Source organism: Nothobranchius furzeri, chromosome 9 (genome assembly GCF_043380555.1).
Source record: "Nothobranchius furzeri strain GRZ-AD chromosome 9, NfurGRZ-RIMD1, whole genome shotgun sequence".
Lineage (NCBI taxonomy): Eukaryota > Metazoa > Chordata > Actinopteri > Cyprinodontiformes > Nothobranchiidae > Nothobranchius > Nothobranchius furzeri.
In genome coordinates, this window is record NC_091749.1 from 25138976 (window position 1) to 25161573 (window position 22598).

The following is a 22598-nucleotide window of genomic DNA, read 5'->3' on the forward strand; positions in this document are numbered from 1 at the left end:
ATGGTGCTAGGCTAGTTTTGGTGCTTAAGAGCAGCTCATTTGCTTCAAGAGGCCCTTCAGCACCACGGAGGCTAATTACAGAAACAACAGCAGAACAGGGGAGAGGATGAAACCTGGAGGCGGTACCATAAACACCTACAGTACATGATGGAAGACTCATCTGCAGTGGCAGAGAGCTAAAAGAACATGAATTTAGTCATGATGTGAAAACATCTCAGATGTTGGATTTATTCTTTTGTTTCAAAATGTTTCACAAAATTCAATAATTAATCCTGAAATACAAAACCCCTACAATTACTAACAATTCAAGAGTGAAGGGAGAACAGGAAGAGGGAGCTGAGCCAAAAGGTGAAGCTCTTCATTTACCGGTCGATCTGCGTTCCTACTCTCACCTATGGTCACGAGATTTGGGTAGTGATCGAAAGAACGAGATCACAGATACAAGTGGCTGAAATGAATTTTCTCCGCAGGGTGTCTGGACTCTCCCTTAGAGATAGGGAAAGACGCTTGGTCATCCGGGAGGGGCTCGGAGTAGACCCGCTGCTCCTCCACATCTTGAGGAGCCAGTTGAAGTGGCTCAAGCATCCAATTAGGATGCATCCTGGATGCCCCCCGGTGAGGTTTTCTACGCAAATCCAACCGGGATGAGACCTAAAGGGAGACCCAGGACATGCTGGAGGCACTATGTCTCTCAGCTGGCCAGGGAACGCCTGGATTCCCCCGCAGAAGCGGGCCCAAGTAGGTGGGGAGAGGGAAGTCTAGGCGTCCCGGGTTAGGCTGCAGAAAATGGATGGATGGACAATAACAATGAAGAAATAAATATTAATAACTATATTATTACATTACAATAGTATTGTTGTTGTTATTATTATTGATTTAGTGGTTACTTTATTTGTTAGCTGAAGTGTATTCTTACTGAATAGATACATTTTATGTATGTTCTTATTGGTAATTATCTCTATCATTGTTATCATCAGCTGTATCACAGTTGCAAAGATCTTTATCTGTTACATTAAATGTGTGTATTGTGGGGTGTGGGACTGAATAAGAGCTGGCTTCCTCCCACTCCCTTTGGATGAAGTCTTTATTCCTTTCTTTTGCAATATCCTCTTACTTTGTTTATGGTTATTAACGTGTTGTCTCAAGTAAAAAAAAATGCATCCTATCAATCAATCAAACGAATAACCGCCACAGCAGCTTTTACTCATATACAGGACATCTCCTGGTTTAATGTCGCCTGTCATATCACTTCTGATGTGAATTATTACTATACATGCTGTGGTTAGGGTTAGGGTTGTGGGATCTGTGACCCTGTTTGAGCTCCATCAGTTATATATTTAACTCTCTAAACAGACTGGTATCAGTTTACTCTATAAGGCATTTTTCACAATTCAAACAAGGGAGTCCCAGACCTCTCAACAATAACTTTAGGTTACTGTCGTAACCCCGGTTCTCTGAGTAGCACGAGTGAGTGTCTGACTATGGGCGCGCCTAGGCGTGACCTCATCAGAAGCTCTTATTCCACACTGCCAGTCCTGATTGGCTGGAACAAATCTGTCAGCGTATAGGAGGTGGGAACCCCACCCATATATTGGGCCAGCTCCTCACTGACAGTCTTCTAAAATGACCACCTAGCAAGGAGGGCGGTATGGTGGGACACTCACTCTTGCTACTCAGGGAACCGGGGTTACGACAGTAACCTAAAGTTCTCTTTCATAGCATTTGTTTCATGTCTCACTATGGGAAAATACTGATTGCAAGGCAGAACAAGATTCACAGACTGTACTCCCAAATATCATATGGTGTGCACAGCTCAGATAGTGGGAGCAGCACCGAGTGAGCTAGTGACGGTGTTGTGACATCTAGCTTGTAGAACCGAGTGAATGTGTGAGGGGAGGTCCAACTCGCCGCAGCACATATTTCCTGAATGGACACTCCCTTAAATAGGGCCCATGTGGAAGAAAGTCCTCTAGTAGAATGGGCACAAAGACCCTCAGGAGGTAGAGCCCCTTTGGAGCTGTAGGCTAAGGAGCTAGCTCCTACAATCAAGTGAGAAAGTCCCTGTTTTCATATGGGCTTCCCCAACCGATTTTTGGCCCAGGACACAAAAAGCTGGTTGCTCTTTCGCATCGTCTCTGTCCTGCCCATGTACATACGTAATGCACGCACTGGACAAAGTGCATGGAGATTCTGCTGCTCCACTGAGGAGAAGGGAGGAGGGCAGAAGGAAACCAAAGAAATAGGGGCATAAAGGTGGGATTAGGGAGTAAGGTCACTTTTGAGTCCCCTTAGGAAAATTTGGTACATGACGAGTGAACAGACAGAGCATGTATTTCATCCACACGTTCAACCGAGGCAAGTGCCAGCAACAGCGCTGTTTTTAATGTAGCCACCTTCAAATCTACCTGCTCCAGTGGTTCAAAAGGAGAAGACATTAAGGCCTCCAGAACTAGCGGGAGGTCCCAGGGTGGAGCCAGATTCCTAGAGACGGGGACTTGCCTTTGCACGCATCTCATAAATCAACTCACAAAGGGATGCTGTCCAACTGACTTCCCTTCAAAACCAATGTGGCAGGCTGATATTGCAGCCAAATACACCTTGATGGTGGAGAAAGCTTTTCCTTTATCCATCAGGTCCTGCAAGAAGGTCAGTATGACCGCCACGGAGCACTGAAATGGGATTTCCTCTTTCTCTCCACACCATTTTTCGAAAATAGACTACTTGCAGTCATACAGAGACCTAGTTGAGGGAGCCCTTGTACCCTGAATGGTCTCAATAACCCTCTGTGGGAGTCCTACAGCCTGCAGGTTGGACCGCTCACGGGCCAAGCCCAGAGGGACAATCTCTCCGGGTGTGGATGGAAAACCTCCTGGTATGTAGTTTTGCAGCTAACGATACCATTTAGACAGCTAACGCTAGTGGTTAGGTGGGGTAGGCGTTGCGGCTCTGCCCTGTGTAGGTGGTATCGTTACCCTTCGAGTAATGCTACTCGGTAAAATGCTAACTGTTAAGCGTATTGCTACTCCTCACAGTCTGCAACTCACACCGCTGCTTGAAGGCAGGTTAGTGTGAGACTGTCTCTCGTGCAAAACCGTAAGACCAGGACCAGCGCCCGGCGGTAGAGTTTGCACTCCTCTTTTGGGCAGTTTAGCTAGCTCCAGTCCAACAGTCAACACGCGAGGGGATTTTGTGCGCTCCGTTCCGCAGCGCTCCTCTGTGAGAGCGAGGGTGGGGTGGTTACACACATTCCGCTGCTGTTTCTCTCCAGTATCAGCTGATGGAAGGCTCTAAGCCGTTCGTGTCAGCGGACACGGTAGGGGAGGGGGATGGGGCAAGACGCTTAGCCTGGCAGGTGGGCAAGCAAAGCCTGGCGGGCCGCCAGGCTTATAAAGCGCTGGGGGAAACCCTGCACTTCTGTTATGAAACAGTGTAAGAAACCGAACACTGATGGTCTTTTGTACGTTCTTGCTGGGTTTGTCTTCAAATTCCATGTTTGGTTCTTTTTAAACACAGATAAGGTTTTTCTTTACCTTGCTGACGTTGCTGTCAGCTCTGAGGACGTTTGCAGCCGCAAACGAAACGTCAGCAAGGTAAAGAAAAACCTCATCTGTGTTTAAAAAAGAACCAAAAATGGAATTAGAACACTGATGGGTTTCTCATGTGGGACAACGGAACAGAGGCAGACCAGCTAGGCTGAGTCTCTCTCTTTTTCTTATTTTATTGATCAGTTTAGCAGAAACTACAGAAAGACCCATTTATGTATGACATCATACAGCAGTCTGTACGACTAACAGAAGTTATGTGCATGCAGTTAAAGCTTATTACCTTCTCTTCATCTGCGGTTTGGCTGCAAGTAATTGTTCAAATCAAATCTGCTCATAAACATCATAAGTATTTATCGGCCTGCCTATGGCATGGTTGTGTGTGTCTAATCTATGGGAATACACTCTGCCTGGAGCTAGTCCAACACTGCTCTTGTCCATCACACACAATATGATGAAAACCAGAAAAGTGAATGAAGTTTGTAGGAACTTCAGACTCCAGAGAGGAGGAGCAAAGTACTGCACATCCAGAGGAGGACACGTGGATCTGGAGACCGGTTTGCTCTAGCTGGGGGGTCGGGGTGGAGGGGGGTGGGGTGGGGATGGGAGACAGAAACACTAAACAGCTGTGTGTGTGTGTGTGTGTGTGTGTGTGTGTGTGGGGGGGGGGGGGGGGGGTCCTACTGGAAGCTGCTACAGCTCTGATTTTAACACCATGTCTAGTTTCTACCACACTTACTTGAGTCATCCTCTTCATCGCTGGATGAAGAGTCCAGATATAGGAACTGAGACTTAGATTTGGTGAGGATGGGGGACAGGCTGAACGAGAAGGAGATTCTCCTCTTACGCCTCAGACGTCCCACCGCTGGTGGAGGCAGCAGGGGGGACAGAACCACAAAGGCCGCTGGTCACATGTTTAAACTACGTAACCATGACGACCTGCTGATAAACGGGAGGGGAAAGTGGCAGGCCCTTCTTCACCCTCCCCTTTAGGCATGCCAATCATTAATATTTTAGCAAGAACATCTGACAAAATGGACAGTAGACAAATGCATCCTCAGGTCATCTTTCCTTTCCCTAAGTACTAAAAATCCCACTAGCTGAAAGGAAACACCCAACAGAATGTCCAGATGTTGTAGATGAGGATGCTGTACTTGAGTGACAGAAGACACTCACCATCGCTGTCTTTCTGACTGATGGTGACCATGGACACAGACTTGGTCAGGGGCAGGGTCATGGAAGGACAGCTGCTTCTCAGGGGCCGGTACCGCCGTAGCTTCTGCAGCACCAAACACACATTTACACTGAATCAGACAACAGCAAGCTGGAACAACACACCAGCTGTCACTTATGTGAAAACAGGAAGGATCAACTAAAAGAGGAAACTGGATGTTTGATTTGTCATCTGATGTTCCTGATCTGTTATAAAACCAGTCAATAACATTAAGCTGCTCAATAGAGATGATTAATGATTTAGATCCCCCTGGGTTAGTAATCAATGTGTCTCAGCTGACCAGGTCACGTTGCCTGCTGTGCTCCTCCCGCTCCTCCTGCTCCTCTGTCAGAGAGACCAGGGAGACCCTGTCCTCACTGTCATGTCGGGGCATCCTCCAAGGCTCCTGGATCCGGGGCCCTTGGCTGGTGGAGCCCCTCAGCTCTTCCTGGACCCCACTGAGCCCCTCTAAGCTGTAGCTGCATGAACAGAGAGCAGAGGTCACCTTAGACAGAGAAAAGCCCGTACTCTACGTCATCTGGAAACACGAATATTACAACAAGACATGCATGCATGCACCTGTTGGCGCACGCGCGCGCGCGCGCACACACACACACACACACACACACACAAGAAGCTGGTCCGGCACAGTGTTTAGTCAGCTGAGTTATCGCTGGCCTCTGGGGCAGATTTACAGCTGAAGCAGCTGCAAATGACTTCCAACATCAGCATCAGTACAGAGAGCTCAGCAGCTGTGATTTACAACCCCAATTACATCGATCTATGACCAGGAATAAGAGGCCTTGAAAAATCCAATGCAATGATTATGGGGAGGAAAACTACAGCTACATTTTAGAGTGAGCTATGTTAGCCGGCTGCAGCTCTATCTGCTCCTGGACAGGCCCGCCGATGGTCCCGGCTCCCGCAGTAAATCTCTTTTCTCCAGCCGTTGGCTTTGGGTGGCACTCCGTTATCCTCCAGATCATCAATCCAACACTTTCAAGCATCACTAACTAAGACCGGACTAAAAGAATCATCAGTAGCCAGTGTGGAGCAGAGCTCACCGATCCTCAGGCAATGCAGATGGCTCTATCTGTCATATTAAAGCCTCCGTCCTGGCAGTGTTATTACAAACTCACCCTACAGAACCAGAACTTCCTCCATCCTGAAAAACACCTGCAGCCTCTGTGAGGTAGAGCAGGAAGCTACTGACTGACAGACAAAGAGACACACCCACAACAACAGCTTATGCAAATGAGTGGCAGGTAAATATTAACCATTCAAAAATGGTGTCACATGATCCCACCAAACAGGGAAACACTAGCTGCTGAGGTAGAAGGCTGCAGGAGGAAAGCAGGACAACCCAACAGCTCTGCACTCCCACCAGTACCACATCAGCATGTGGAACGGGGCCAGTTTAGTTCCTGCAGTTTACTGGTAACACCAGCAGCACACGGGAAACCAAACTGGATTCCCCAGAAACACAGAAAAACTATCTGAAAGCCGTGCTGGAGCTGCTGCTCTCCTCCGTGTGACAGATGTGTCCAGATGTTACATTCTGAGCCTCTTGTTTAAAGCCAGACACGTTCACTGGGTGGTCGGTAATACCGGTTAGCATTACTGCATCAGCTCAGCTCTCCTTTAGGTTTTTGATCAGCAAACACATTTCATTATCAGACAAAGACAACCCAGAAGATCAAACTGCGGTTTTCAACTGAACTAAATGCATTCTAAGTTAAATGATGAAAAAACTGTGATTAAATGCATTTTTTATAAAGAGTTCAGTTCCTGAGTGCAGCCACACCAGACCTGGTCACCACCAGACCTGGTCATCACCAGACCTGGTCACCGCCAGGCCTGGTCATCACCAGACCTGGTCACTAGCAGACCTGGTCACCAGCAGACCTGGTCACCAGCAGACCTGGTCACCAGCAGACCTGGTCATCACCAGACCTGGTCACCAGCAGACCTGGTCACCACCAGACCTGGTCACCAGCAGACCTGGTCATCACCAGACCTGGTCATCACCAGACCTGGTCACCAGCAGACCTGGTCACCAGCAGACCTGGTCACCACCAGACCTGGTCATCACCAGACCTGGTCACCAGCAGACCTGGTCACCACCAGACCTGGTCACCAGCAGACCTGGTCACCAGCAGACCTGGTCACCACCAGGCCTGGTCACCAGCAGACCTGGTCACCACCAGGCCTGGTCATCACCAGACCTGGTCACCAGCAGACCTGGTCACCGCCAGACCTGGTCACCAGCAGACCTTGTCACCACCAGACCTGGTCACCAGCAGACCTGGTCACCGCCAGACCTGGTCACCAGCAGACCTGGTCACCAGCAGACCTGGTCACCACCAGACCTGGTCACTACCAGACCTGGTCACCAGCAGACCTGGTCACCACCAGACCTGGTCACCAGCAGACCTGGTCACCGCCAGACCTGGTCATCACCAGACCTGGTCACCAGCAGACCTGGTCACCGCCAGACCTGGTCACCAGCAGACCTGGTCACCAGCAGACCTGGTCACCGCCAGACCTGGTCACCAGCAGACCTGGTCACCACCAGACCTGGTCACTAGCAGACCTGGTCACCAGCAGATCTGGTCACCACCAGACCTGGTCATCACCAGACCTGGTCATCACCAGACCTGGTCACCACCAGGCCTGGTCATCACCAGACCTGGTCACCAGCAGACCTGGTCACCGCCAGACCTGGTCACCAGCAGACCTGGTCACCAGCAGACCTTGTCACCACCAGACCTGGTCACCAGCAGACCTGGTCACCGCCAGACCTGGTCACCAGCAGACCTGGTCACCAGCAGACCTGGTCACCAGCAGACCTGGTCACCAGCAGACCTGGTCACCAGCAGACCTGGTCACCACCAGACCTGGTCACCAGCAGACCTGGTCATCACCAGACCTGGTCATCACCAGACCTGGTCACCACCAGGCCTGGTCATCACCAGACCTGGTCACCAGCAGACCTGGTCACCGCCAGACCTGGTCACCAGCAGACCTGGTCACCAGCAGACCTTGTCACCAGCAGACCTGGTCACTACCAGACCTGGTCACCAGCAGACCTCGTCACCAGCAGACCTGGTCACCAGCAGACCTTGTCACCACCAGACCTGGTCACCAGCAGACCTGGTCATCACCAGACCTGGTCATCACCAGACCTGGTCACCAGCAGACCTGGTCACCAGCAGACCTGGTCACCAGCAGACCTGGTCATCACCAGACCTGGCCACCAGCAGACCTGGCCACCAGCAGACCTGGTCACCACCAGACCTGGTCACCAGCAGACCTGGTCATCACCAGACCTGGTCACCAGCAGACCTGGTCACCACCAGACCTGGTCACTAGCAGACCTGGTCACTAGCAGACCTGGTCACCAGCAGATCTGGTCACCACCAGACCTGGTCACCACCAGACCTGGTCATCACCAGACCTGAAGAATTACAAAAATCACTTCAACAGAAGGAGTCTGACAGCACGAGCTGGGATAAACCATCTCATCGACACGCCCACCGGATTGAGTGAACGCTGGCGCGTTTGGCTGCCACTGCTCACCGGTAAGCTTTGATTTTATATGTTGGACTGACACTATCGGATTGTTGACTGGACTGTGGATATCTATATCAACCCTAACCTCTATTATGTGGACCAACGCTATTCACGTGTGGTCCGCACTCATCTGGATTTTATCATTCATCTTCCACCGACCTGCTGCTGCCTTCCTCCAGTACACTGCCGCTGAGCTCCTCAGGATTCACCACCGCCCTGGATCTCCACCGGCTTCACTGCATCTCAACCCGGACATCTCTCATCTTCTCCGTCGGAGATATGTCCACCGCGGCTCACGCAGGAATTTCCACTACCACAACTCCGCCTCAATCAATTCTTTCTGGTCCACCACTCGCCGTCGTCCTCACAGGAACTCATACCGCCGAACAGCTGATCACTCCTCATTAGCCAGCCTCGCCAGGACAGCCAACGCTCATGGATGTGACAGCACCACCGTCAACTTCGGCCTTCTCAACATCCGCTCTCTCACTGGGAAAGGTCATCTCATTCACGATCTCATCAAGGACCGTGGAATCATGTGCCTTTGCAAAACTTGGCAGCAGCGAGCTGATTTCTCCCAGCTCAACGACGCTACTCCTCCCGGGTTTGTTTACCTCACCAAACCATGCGGTTCTCGCGGAGGAGGTCTTGCGATAATCTATCGCGAGAATTGGAAAGTTTTGCCAGTGTCTGTCTCTGATTTTAATTCCTTTGAGTATTTGGTTTTTAAACTTAATGGACCTACTTAATGGATTAATCTACCGCCCCCCTAAACCTCACAAAGACTTTCTGTCAGAAGTCTCAGTACTGCTCACTCATTTATCTACACTCTCATCTAATGTAATAGTGCTTGGAGATTTTAACATACACATGGACAACAGCGATCTTCCCCTCACCAAAGACTTCTCATCCTGCCTGGACAGCCTTGGATTTAATCAGCACATCAACTTTCCAACTCACTCCAAAGGACACTGCCTGGATCTGCTGTGCTGCTCTGGTCTCGCCCCTCTTAACTGTGCAGCTGATGACCTCCACATCACTGATCACTATTGTATTTCTTTCAATATTGTAACCCAGATTTCTTTTACCAAACCAACCCGGCTCATTTCTTTTAGGAATATAAAGGACATCAATTTCGACACTTTATCCTCCTATATTGATAATATTCAGCTACCGGACAATCTCTCCTCTCCTGATGACCCGGCTGCTCTCTACATTGATCAGTTAGCTCACATTTTAAACTCCCTTGCTCCAGTTAAAACCCGTTCTGTTACTTTCCGTCAGTCTGCTCCCTGGTTTTCCCCTCAACTCCGGACGCTGAAAACCAAATCCAGGCAGCTTGAACGCCTCTACAGAAAAACTGGTCTCACCATTCACAAAGAACTATATAAAAATCATATGACTCGGTATAAGAACTTAATTATACTAATCAAACAACAGTATTACTCCTGTCTAATCAACTCCAATCAAGGCAACACTAAGTCATTGTACTCCATTATCAATAAAATTCACCGGCCATCCGATACTCTGCCCCCACACATGTGCTCTACTGCTACTTGTAATGCCCTTCTTCTGTTCAACGAAAAAATAATAAACATTCACCGTGCAATCAACCAAAGCATCCCCCCTACCTCCCCATATGATCCTCCCGAACCAACACAGTTATTTTCCATTTTCCAACTTCCCAGTGATTCTGAGATATCAGATATTATCCACAAGCCTAAGCCTTCTACCTGCCTTCTCGACCCCCTTCCCATGGCCTTGGTTAAAACCTGCCTCCCCTCCCTGCTCCCTCTCGTCTCCGCTCTCATACACGCATCCCTTTCCTCCGGTATTGTTCCCTCTATCTTCAAAACTGTTGCAGTTACTCCAATACTTAAAAAACCTGGTTCGGATCCTAACATTTTTACTAATCCCTGCCCCATCTCCAACCAACTATTTGTTTCCAAAGTTTTGGAAAAAATAGTCCCTACCCAGCTCCACACCCATCTGACACTAAACTCCTTCTATGAACCCTTCCAGTCCGGTTTCCGCCCACTTCACAGCACAGAAACAGCCCTCCTCAAAATAACTAACGATCTCCTCATTGCTGCTGATTCCGGTCTACTATCCATCCTGGTCCTCCTTGATCTGAGTGCGGCCTTTGACACAATATCTCATTCCATTCTCCTCCATAGGTTATCTTCCATTGGCATGGCTAACATCCCAATTCAGTGGTTTCAGTCCTACCTATCAGGTTGCACTCAGTTCATTACTGAAGATTCTCCTTCTCACCTTCAAGGCCATCCATAACCTCGCCCCTCACTACCTCACAGATCTCGTTCACATCGTCACCTCGTCACGTTCCCTCAGGTCCTCCTCCTCCATTCATCTCTCTGTGCCCTCCTTTCGTCTCAGCACCATGGGGAGTAGAGCCTTCAGCTGCACCGCTCCCAAACTCTGGAACTCCCTTCCCCCTCTCATCAACATTAACTCAATCACAGAATTTAAAAAAAAACTCAAAACTCACCTCTTCATAACCACATATCAACTTTGAATTTTAGAGTGCCTTGTTTGTTCATGTTTACGTATGTTTACTTACTGAATGATTTGTGTTTTTATTCTGTACAGTGTCCTTGAGTGACCAGAAATGTGCTTTTAAATAAAATGTGTTATTATTATTATTTTTATTATTATCTCAAAAAGAAATACATCAGGCTCAAGAACAAAAGGATCCAGAACATCTAAAGACTCATGAGGTTGATGGTCAGAGGTCATGGTTCAAAAAATCAATGAATAAGAAATGTAGCGTCACCGAAGGTCCTCTAATTTGTGGCAAAGGGCACATCTATCGAGCTAGGTCAAGCTGGGTCAAACAGTACTTTTAAATCCTCAGATTAACCCAAGGAGCCACGATGTCTGCAAGATCATATCCATATCTGCTGCTGTTCCATCCCAGGAGGAGAACACTTTAAGTCACAATAATAATAATTAATAAAACTCATTGATTTTACTACTGTTTAATATAATCTCATAAATGATGACTTGGTTCAGTATAATGGTATTTTAATTACATGAAATGAATCTATGCTTTGGGTATAATAATAATAATGATTATGGTTGATGATATTAAAAGATGTGTTCAGCAAAGAAGGTCAGTTCACCTTATCCAGCTAACACAGAGTCCAGATAAACGATAACTGCAACACGTTTTTGACGCATGATCAAAGCTTTCTTCCGGAGAGAGTGGGAGTGTCCTGAGAGCTTGGTAAAACTGTAACCATCACCAGCTTCGTCAGCTCTTGAACCAACACCACGGGGGAAAGAGGAACGGCCGTCCCTAAAACCTCCACCTGCTGTTCCAGTCACGCCGACCAGAATAGCTAAGAATAAACACAACTGTAACCAGCTAACGAAGATTCTACCCAGAGTCATTGATTTCTGAGTTAAGTTAAGACTAGAACGTCCACCTGCCAAACGCTTGACAACTGTGTACCCGGGACATCTTTGGACCAGATGATCGGACACTCGCGTCTCCCCTGCCGGACGGAGTGTCATCTTGGATGAACGCATCCTCCTGATCTCCGGATCCACAAGAGGGTCCTGTCTGGGTGAGGTAGAACACAGGAATGCGTTTGATGCTGTTTTCTCTAAGTGAATAACTCAGTTAGCCGCAAAACATCATTTCATCCAGAACACTTCCAACTCTCTGAAAGAAACCTTCAAATAATTCCATCCACGCATCCAAACTCGTATTCTCAATTTAGTTACCATCCAGCCGCAGGTTTGCTTTTAAAACATGTTTAATATCAAAGCTTTAAAAATTGTCATTAAAATTGCCATCCATGAATTTTCATTTTATAAAGCCCCCTTTAGACAGGCCATGAAAAACGGAAATGTTCCGAACCCTGTCCGTAAGACCTTTGTGTCTGAATACAAACATCCGGATAACGTTTTCCGTAATTAAACCGGACGAAGCCCCTAGTAACAGGTATGGACTTGTCACGGACAAGGTGGCTGCTTCAGAGTGGTGAGGTTGAGTTCCGAACAGGGAGGAGGGGGAGGAGGAGGAGGGGACCGGGGATGCTGTGCGCACCTAGATAGCTCGCTCCTGTAGCATGCGGCGAACCATGGCAGCTCGCCTCCTACGGTACCGTCTAGACGCGTGACGGAGCGCATCACACAGCTTCCGTGATTCCTTTTAACCATTGAGCTTCATCATCCAGGTCTCTCATTCGTCTTCGTGTGCGCAGAATTATGCTTAACATAAGTCCGATCAGTGAGAGGAATTCTATCTCTGCTTGCCTTGTTTGACTGAATGGCATGGTTTGGGTAAATGACGCATGCACGCCCGCCGCACCTGCTGGAGAACCCTCTGATGTGGCTGACTTATGACAAAGCTGCTGTCCACTGATGAGATCATCACCAGCTGTTGTATGTGAGGGAGTGTCACCAGGGGTCACTTACTTCTCTACATCAGGTTTTCTCTGTTTGCTCGTCTGAAACATTTAAGTGACAAAAATCAAAACCAGAAGAACCCTATAAGGAGAATGAAAACGTTAATTCTTCACCTTTTACCCATCAGCCTCAGCACTGTCCATCATTCTGTGGAGCTTCTATTTCAGCCCATTCAAACAACAACAAACCACCTTTTCCAGTCAGATCAACGAGGCGGATGAACATTTGAAAACAAACACTGCTTTAGATTTGTACTCCTGACTCCTCGTTCTTCCGTTCTTCAACAACCAGTCCACTCAACCAGAAGTAGCAACAGAGGGTTCCAAATCCGGCCGTTCTCACAAGTCCACCACGATGGTTTGGCTCTGGATCAGATCCACTCTGGTTCATTTAATCAATAACTAATGGCTGCAGAGTCTCCCATCCCCTGTTGGGTCTGGGTGCAGCTCAGCATGCCACAGTTACACTTCCATTCTGGTTTTAATGTTGTGGCACAGCGTCTTCTCCTCCAGGACTTAACTCAAAACTCTTCTGACGCTTTTAGTGCCGTCAGAAAATCCCCAGGAGAATTTAGTACACTGAGAGGAAAAAAAGAACCCTTCTGTTCTCAATCTCTAGCAATACAGCTGAGCCTCTGGAGCTAAACTCCTCTTTTTCCATTTGGCTTCTTGTTATTACCACTGCAATACAAAACAGCAGCGCCTCAGCCACAGCTTTTTTCCACAGTGCTTTATGCACATTCCAACAGGGGTGAGAAGAGAGCAGCATTTTTCAGAGCCGACGCCTGCAGGGATGCAGCAGAAAGCAGGAGCGGTGCAGCAAGCATATATTAAAACGCAGCAGCTTCACAGAAACCTGCATATATTCACCATCTGTGGCAGAAACAAGTCGATGTGAGTGAATGTGATTTATTAGTACCTTCTCCTGTGAAAGGCCGGCTTCCTCTCACCAGGGCTACGAATGGAACTGGGGGTGATGAGAGCAGAGACAGGAAGTGGTGGAAGATGGGTGAGAAAGGATGGCATGTAAGGAAGAAGATGATGAATGAACCATTTCAGCTGATGATAGCACCATCAGATCTTCTAACACATCAGAATCACACGATGAGTGCTGAATGTTACACACACACACACACACACACACACACACACACACACACACACACACACACACACACACATACACACACACACACACACACACACACACACACACACACACACACACACACACACCCACACACACACACACAGACAGACAGACAGACAGACAGACAGAGGTGAAGCTGGAAACATTGGCTCAGTGGAGTCAGAAAAAAACCAGGAGAAACAACAAGTAGTCAAGTATTGCTGTTTTGATGTCTTTGGTCAGCTGAGAGTAACTCTCTTTTACTTTTAACAGGTTAAACATCTGAAGAACAAGCTTAACACATGAAATGGTCACATACTCCAGCAGAAAAGGCATCTGTAAACTCTAGAAGTGGACTCAATACAGCGCTGACTGAGTCAAGCACCTGAATGTCTTGCCATGTCAACATGGTTTTATCAGCAGCTAAAACCGGTGTTATAGCCTTTCCTTGTTCCAGCAGTCGCTGGATCATTCTCTGCTTTGAGCCCCAACGAGTGCAACATTCAGTTATGAGTTTGTGTTCTGGTAGGCCCAGTTCTTTGTGGGCAGCCTGCAGATCACGCTGGTGCTTCTAGCTGTGGCAAAAGGCACCAGCAACCTTCTTTCCCACTCCAACTGACGTTTGGTCCTTCACACTTCTTTCTAAAAAAAGACAAATTAAAAGGAATACAGTTCATTGCTCAACACCAATATTCATGCAGCGTGGAATGTGTGACATTTAAGTTTTATGTATAACACACACACACACACACACACACACACACACACACACACACACACACACACACACACACACACAACTTAAAAGGTCTTACAGCACAAATGCACACATCCAGCCTTAAACATTACTATCATTTAAACTAATGCAAGAAATGCTTAATCTGACATGCTAAGAAATTTACCTATGGCAGTGTGCAGGTGATGTCCGAAGCATGAAAGTGTGGTCCGGTTGTTGAGTGCGACAGCCTTCACAACGTTGGCCCCGCTGTCTGTCGTCACACACACCTGTTTTTCCTCCTGAAGATTCCACGAGCTGAGGAACTCGTTTAGGCCTTTGGCTACATTTTCCCCGGTATGGTCCCCGGGGAAAAAACTTGTTTCAAGGCACTTGTTTTTTTAGCTTCCAGTCGTTGTCCACGTAGTGTATGGTGAGGCTCATGTAGGGGTCTGATGTTCGGCTTGACCACATGTCCGTGGTGGACGCAAAAACTCCACAGACGATAATGCATTTGCCACCTCAGTACGAACCTCTTCATATAAAGCAGGCAAAGCGACTTTAGAGAAGTATTTCTTGGTGGGCAGTTTGTAGTGTGAATCAAACGTTTTAAGCATCTTTGTGAAACCTTCCTTTTCCACACTCTGAATGGGCATCATATCCCTGGCTAAGCAGTGTGTTACTGCATTAGTTAGTTCTCCCCAGCGTTTGCTACTTTTGTCATACGGGGTGCAGCTGTTTATAGCTGTGCCGATTGTTTGTTGAGCCAGCTTCTTTGGTCGTACCACCGCACTTGTTGAAGGGGACGCATCTTCGCGTGCTTTAAGAGCTTTGTTGTACTCCAAAAAGTGCTTCTGCTTCAAATGATTAAATAAGTTTGTGGTGTTTCCTCCCTTCGCCACGACGGCCCGCTTGCATGTTCTACAAAAACTTGTGCTTTGTTGGGTATCTGACGGGCGGAAACCGAACCAGCTCCACACCGCTGAAGTAGCACCTTTAAAAAAAAACTATTCTGTTTCATTCAACGAGCCGCTTTCGCCCTTCTCCTCCGTCGCCGCCATGCGCGTATGAGCGTATGAAAACAAAGGCACTGCGCAAGCGCTTTTCACCCATTCTATCCTATCGCAATATTTCATTTTCTACTCATTGCCCAACATTGTACCGGTATTACCGTGAAAGGTATGATATGGCTCGGCCCTAGCTGGTAACAGTGCAGCTTTCAGCCTGTCCTGATCTCTTTCTGTCAGCGTCACTCTGCTGGGTGAAGACGGCTGGACAGACAGCTTGTTCTGAGGACAGAGACGCTCAGCAGAACACTGTGTCCATATTAAACCTCCAGCCACACAAATGTGTCTCATTTAATTTGGGTTCCCCAACAGGAACTGTTTTAAGCAGTGATCAAATGGAAGATAAGGCAGGGTGAAAGAGGAGCTCACGCAGGTCTGTGGCTCTAATTCACCCTAACCAGGTTCTTCAGGACTGAGGATAAAGTTTCCTCTTTGTTGTTTTATGAAATAATTAATGTGTTTTCTGAAAGTGGGCTGAAACACACAGGAAGAAAAAACATCTGTAGAAATGAAGGTTGGGATCTTGTTTATAATTCACTAATCTACACCCTGTGTGTGTGTGTGTGTGTGTGTGTGTGTGTGTGTGTGTGTGTGTGTGTGTGTGTGTGTGTGTGTGTGTGTGTGTGTGTGTGTGTGTGTGTGTGTGCGCGTGCATGTGTGTTACTCCCAGCAGCCACCTGACAAGTGGCAGCACAGCTGCTCCGTGTGGGGGTCCGACTCCCCACACGGAGCAGGAAGAACGACCCCAGCGAGCTCTAACGACGCTGACATCTGATCCACACACATCAGGTCCACTCACACATACCAATCAGCACCGGACTGTGTCCGTGATAAGATCCACTCTATCAAGGCTCAGCACTCACCTTCTCTGGTTCAGCTCTGCTTCTCCTCCGTTGTTCTTCCCTGGACCCCAGCTGTGGCGACGAGGAGGTGACAGTGAGCGGATGCTGTTCCGGAAAAGACAGGACCGCCGTGGCACCTCTGTCACTCTATCTTTTGCCTCCTCTTCAGCCTCTCCTGCTCCTCCACCAACGTCTACGCTGGCAGTGTCCCTGGGCTGAGTGCCTTCCTCTGGGCTCCAGCTACAACCCAGGCCCTGGCTGTCCTCTGGGCTGGAGCTGGACGGGCCGACGCTAGCCGTGTCATCTGTGGAGGAGCAAGAGACAGAAACCTCGCTGGCGCTGTCTCCTCCGGTCACTCGTTCATCGCTCTGAGGACACAACACAAGAGATTTTTAAACGTTACACATCTCAGAGAACGTGTCAAAGAAAGACCGGGTTTGTCACATTTGACAAAAATTGTTTCATCTATTAAAAATAACTCAGAACCAAACATTTATTTAACTGCCATATTCTCAAAAATGTTTAACCCTCTCATGTAACCAGGTACTGTAAGTAAATTTTAACGTTGCAAATCTGCAACGCCTGCCTCCAGAGGGTTAAAAATGTGAAACTGAATGTGTAGTTTTTGTTTGGACTGTTTTATTTCAACATAAAGAGTCTGAGATTCATTTCCATCATTGTGTGGAGTAGGTGAGGTAGCCACAGAGCTGAGCTGATCTGTGTGTAAGGGAGGGCTGACATCCTGAGGGTCTAGTGATGAGTCACTTCCTGACGAGATCTGAATCAATCTGTCTGCAGCGTTTCTAAAACCACTAACACCTTTCTGACCTTTCAACTTACTCAGACACAGCAGCCTGAAGGGATGAACCAGCGTTGTGTTCACATCGGATATGTTTTGCTAGACAGTCTGAAAACACTGATGACGTAAACACCAAAAGTGGATTCTAAAGAGCTTACTGGATGCTACGTCTTAGATACTTTCTATGGTTGATGTTTTCTGGGTTGCTGAAATAATTTTCAGATGCTGTTTATCTGCTGCTGAGGGTTGTTGTTAACGACTGAAACATCTTTTGTCCTACGCTCCCTTTTTTAAAGCACAAACTTCACAATATGAAGTCAGGGTTAGGTACAAGGACTGGGCTGGAAATGAGAGAAAACACAGCTGAAGTGCAGAGGAAAACTTTTAAAGAGCGCTACAAAGCATGAAGAACTTTTGATTAGGATGACTTTAAAGTCTACAGATGAGTGTGGCTCACTGGATGCAGAGACTGAGTCTGTAAATGAGCCAGACGGCCCAGCAACAGGACAACCATGTCTACTCTAGAATGTAATCCTGCTCCAATATCCACAGATAATAATTTACACATTACCAAATGGTGATGTGTGTGTGTGTGTGTGTGTGTGTGTGTGTGTGTGTGTGTGTGTGTGTGTGTGTGTGTGTGTGCGTGCATGCATGCATGCATGTGTCTCTGCAACACTTGGAGTGCTAAATGACACCATATTGACAATAAGGAATATTGTGTGACTGTGTTTGCTGACTTGGCTGAAGCCTTTGACTCTGTGGACCATAACATCTTACTCAGCAGGCTCAAACATACTGGACTTTCTCAGGCATCCATGGCATGGTTTGGAAGTTATCGCTTAGGCCGTGCGCAAAAAGTAAGAACAGAGGGTTACCAATCTGCTCCTCTACCTCTACCTATGGGCGTTCCTCAAAGGTCATTACTGGGCCCAACCTCATTCAAAATCTATATTAATAACATTGTTCATGCTGTTGACAGTTCTCATATACATCTATATGCGGATGACACCATTTAATATACATACAGTTCTTCCTTGAATGCAGCTCCTCATTCCTGTTTGCTGCTTCCAACAACTGGAATGAGCTGTAAAAATCTCTGAACCTCACTACCTACATTCCATTATCTACCATCAATTATTCATTGCAATCAATAGTTTCTGATGAAAGAGAGATGAAGAAACCACCCTTCGTCATAATTTTTGACAGGTCTATTGTTCTTTGGCCTTTATGACCTTTCCCCCAAACCACCTTACGTCAAACTTGACAGGTGTATTGTTTTATGACCTTTTCTGATATGACCTTTAATGACCCCATATGTCAAGAAATGAATTGATGACTGTTGTGTAATGACCCATGAAGTTATTGATTGTAGTCCCCTTATGTCACGATGTTTGTTGATGATCTGCTTTGATGTATTCAATCTGCAGCACTTTATGTCAAGTTAGGATTGATAACTCTTTTGTGTTAGGATCACTCACCCCACAGTTCCCACAGCCCCTCCCTTTCATACGTGAGACCCTCCAAACACACGCTTTGATGGGGATATCCCGATATGCGTTTACACGACCAAACATTCGGGTTAGAAAAGGGTTACCCCAGGTGTAGTAACCAGGTTTTTAAAAACCCGGTTATGAGCATATCCGGGCTTTTGGCGGTGTTTACATGGCCGTGCGGAACCGGATTATTGTGAATATTCAGGTTTTAAAATGGTTACTGGCTGCATGTAAACACACTGATTGTCTCTTCCTGCTGACCATCTTTGCTTCCATAAACAGGTGAGCCACCCTGAAAGACTGACTCATACCCCACCCCATTCTTTCTGTCTCTTCCTGGCTGGCTGGCGGGCTGGCTTTTCATCTCCCACTTATCCAGCTGCATCTAGCCCATATCAAGGAAAGAAGATAAATGAGTTTTAATCCGAAAAAACGACAAGCTAGTCTGCTGAAATCAACATTTGAATTACGTAATGATAACGGCTTAACCTCGCATCAGATTTTTCATAAACATTTCAAGGAGCAAGTTACAGGGACAAGGCCATTCATCCGTTATATGTTGAAAAGTAATGGTGATTTTATTCCTGTGGTAAAACCATTGTTATGCATGGATTTTGAAGAACCGATGGACACAACTTAAAAAATACAACGCCGCACACGCGCGCGCGCGCACACACACACGCGCACGAGAGAAGGGTTAACAACGGTAAAAGAATTCATTGTGATGTTTTAGTAAAAATATGGCGTGAGGTCCATACAAGATTTCATCATGCAGATGAGGCGGCCTAAATTCAGCGATTATACATTTATTGCTCATAACGCCAGGGGAAACCATCATTTTTAGACTTTGTTTCAAAAAAATGTGTGCAACACTTAAGCTAGCAGCACAGGAAGGGAACCTTTCACCCTAAAGAACACAGGAAAATCCATTTTGGTCATCCAGCTACTTAACAGGAAATGATTAAATGTATGTCAAAACAGCATCATCTGCCCTACCCAACACAAAGTCAGCAAAACAACAGAACATGTCCTTCAGGTCTGTGCTGATCGCCTGGGCCATCACATTGTGCCTCCATCAGCCTTCCACACTGGAGCACGAGGCTGGAGGAGCTATTTAACCCACAGGAATGGAGCTTAATGAGGACCAAATGGTGAGGCTTAAGGATAACGAGCCACAGCCACTTTATAGCAACACTGACATTAAAACAAACACCAACAGATGACGGAGGAAACAACGCTCACACAGATGTTTCTGACTGACAAACACACGTCTAACACCCTCAGAAACAAACGACTGTCGTGTCAGCTAGATATGATAATTGTTAGTTTGTGCTGCTTTAATTGTAAACTAACATAAATCCTTACTAAGGATTAGCATAAAGCTGAATATACAGTGGCTAAATTAGTGTCTCTTTAACATAAGCAATGAAAACACAATGAGAACAAGCTACGTCTGTAAACCTGCCCCCTAACTTGAGACAGATGGGAATAAAGCCGTGCAGCAGAACACACAGATTCGTTCAGAGCACATTTGTAGGTGTTGGCCTAAACGGGCCTCATTGTGCTACCAGCTGCAGTCTTCATGACCAACATAGAGCTGCTTCTGTTGGAGAGCTGGGAAAGAAAGATCTGCTTTATGCTGCAGACACAACTTCCTCTGGGAGCGAGGGAACGTGTGTGTGTGTGTGTGTGTGTGTGTGTGTGTGTGTGTGTGTGTGTGTGTGTGTGTGTGTGTGTGTGTGTGTGTGTGTGGTGTGTGTATGTGTGTGTGTGTGTGTGTGTGCGTGTGTGTGTGTGTGTGTGTGTGTGTGTGTGTGTGTGTGTGTGTGGCTCACATCAGAGAGTGCACGTGACTGCTGAATGCTGCTTTAGAGCGAGGAGAAGGACTCACACAGCCTCAGATCGTGTTTGTAACAATTAATATGCGTTTGGAGTTAAATTTCCCTTCTCCAAGGACACACGAGGCATGTTCGGCTCACAGGAATGACGCCACGGCATTCAGGTGCACATGCTTTCTCCACCCTTCCTCTACATTCACAAAACTGCATCCAGAGAAGAAAAAGATGTTTCTGCTCAGAGAGCAGCAAAGGCATTAATCCCCTCATTTAGAATTGAGCTCCTGTGTTTCTGTTTAATATCGAAGCCACATTTCTCCCACCAGTCTCTCCTAGCATTCAGCACGTAACCCTCAGTTAGCTGATATTTGCTCTGCTGACTTCTCTGTTCATTGTTGCTTACAGCAAACAGGACACACCAGGTTAATTTTACAACATGCAAGCCTTCAGCGCAGAGCAATGGAGCAACACTGAGAGACGGATGTATTTCAACAATAGCCAAAGGGTGCCTGGCTTCACACAGACTTTTAACTGCAGCAGAGAGACAGCAGGGGCCACAACTTTCACTTTCCCAGCAGCAGCGAGGAGCTGCAGGCTTAAAAAGATGCTCGGTTTATGTTTGGCATCTGAGCCTCGGGCGCTGATAAATAAAACCCAGCTCAGGTGGAGAAAAATCTCTATATTATACATGTGATTTAGTCCCTATATGGGTAACTGCAGAGGCAAACACAATAAATTCCTGCTGTTCAACATGACTGAACCTGCAGCTCAAGTCAAGGCTGCAGGAAAATACCAGCTGCTTTGGTTCAGTGGGATAATCCACTAACAGTCACCTTTGGGAAGATGCCGCTGTAGCCCAGCTCTGAATTCAGAAGGCTCTCGATGTCGCTGCCAGAATCTCTGTGGGCGAAGGATGGGCAGCTGGTGGAACTGCTGGTTCTGCTGGGCAAACTGGGAAATGCTGAAGACATGGAGGACTCTGGAAGAGACAACAGCAACAGCAAGTGTTAACACCATCAACCTGCAGGGTAAAAACAGTCAGAGGGAACAATAAGCAATGAGAAGAGTTTCAGATAACAATGAAAGACTCTTCAGGAGACACGGCCTGTAATTATCCTACAGAGGGTGTACAGGTTTTCTAACAAAAACTCACAGAGCTGTCAGATAATCTGTTTCCTTCTTTCCTCTACACACACGCATGTCGGTTAGTCAGTAAAAATGCTTCTGGGAATGTGAGAAGGTGTGAAAAGCCCGGCAGATCAATGGCCAACTGTCCTGAATGAAGCTGTGTGTGTGTGTGTGTGTGTGTGTGTGTGTGTGTGTGTGTGTGTGTGTGTGTGTGTGTGTGTGTGTGTGTGTGTGTGTGTGTGTGCGTGCGTGCGTGCGTGCGTGCGTGCGTGCGTGTGTGTGTGTGTGTGTGTGTGTGTGTGTGTGTGCTAGGGATGTAACTATTCACTCAAGCCACGATTAGATTCGATTTCCGATTTTAAGTTCACCATTCCGAATTTTGTCTCGTCGGGATTCCGTTCAGCCTTTTCATTTGTAAACATGGAGAAGCCAAAAAGCTGCCACACTGTTGACTACTAACTGATTGGAGCGCCCACTATCTCAAAGTTGCTGTAGCCATGCTTGCCTCTTCAGACTGGAGTTACATGTTGGATCATTATGGTATTTTACAGGGGAGCCAAAAAGCTTCCACACATGCGACTTAAATGATGCAGGTGGTTTTTCAAGCTCCTCCCCTCCTCCTGATGAGCACCGCTGTGCGTTTCTGCTTTGGATTAAACAGGTAGCGCCTAAACCCTCCTTGTGACGATACGCGGACCGCGTGCATGCCGAACCGATCCGTACGGATCACAGAACATTAATAATAATAATAATGATGATTTGTTGCATCCCTATTTGCCTCTGTTCTGATTAGCAGCACTATGGCGCAATGTCTGGCCCGAGT

The 22598-nt window shown here is 47.2% G+C and overlaps 1 protein-coding gene across 4 annotated transcripts in view; it reads right to left on the bottom strand.

The window, feature by feature from the left end:
- The window catches only part of LOC107381977 (A-kinase anchor protein 13), a 201188-nt gene that overhangs the window by 38296 nt on the left and 140294 nt on the right, over positions 1 to 22598 (bottom strand). For 3 of the 4 annotated variants that reach the window (XM_070554721.1, XM_070554722.1, XM_015953921.3), the window contains exons 11-15: positions 21481 to 21626; positions 16539 to 16885; positions 13684 to 13731; positions 5057 to 5234; positions 4719 to 4821 (exon numbers count right to left, since the gene is read on the bottom strand). In XM_070554721.1, coding sequence (XP_070410822.1) covers positions 4719 to 4821; positions 5057 to 5234; positions 13684 to 13731; positions 16539 to 16885; positions 21481 to 21626 — 822 coding nt within the window. The remainder of the gene's footprint in view (positions 1 to 4718; positions 4822 to 5056; positions 5235 to 13683; positions 13732 to 16538; positions 16886 to 21480; positions 21627 to 22598) is intronic. The other variant, XM_070554723.1, reaches the window with a different exon arrangement.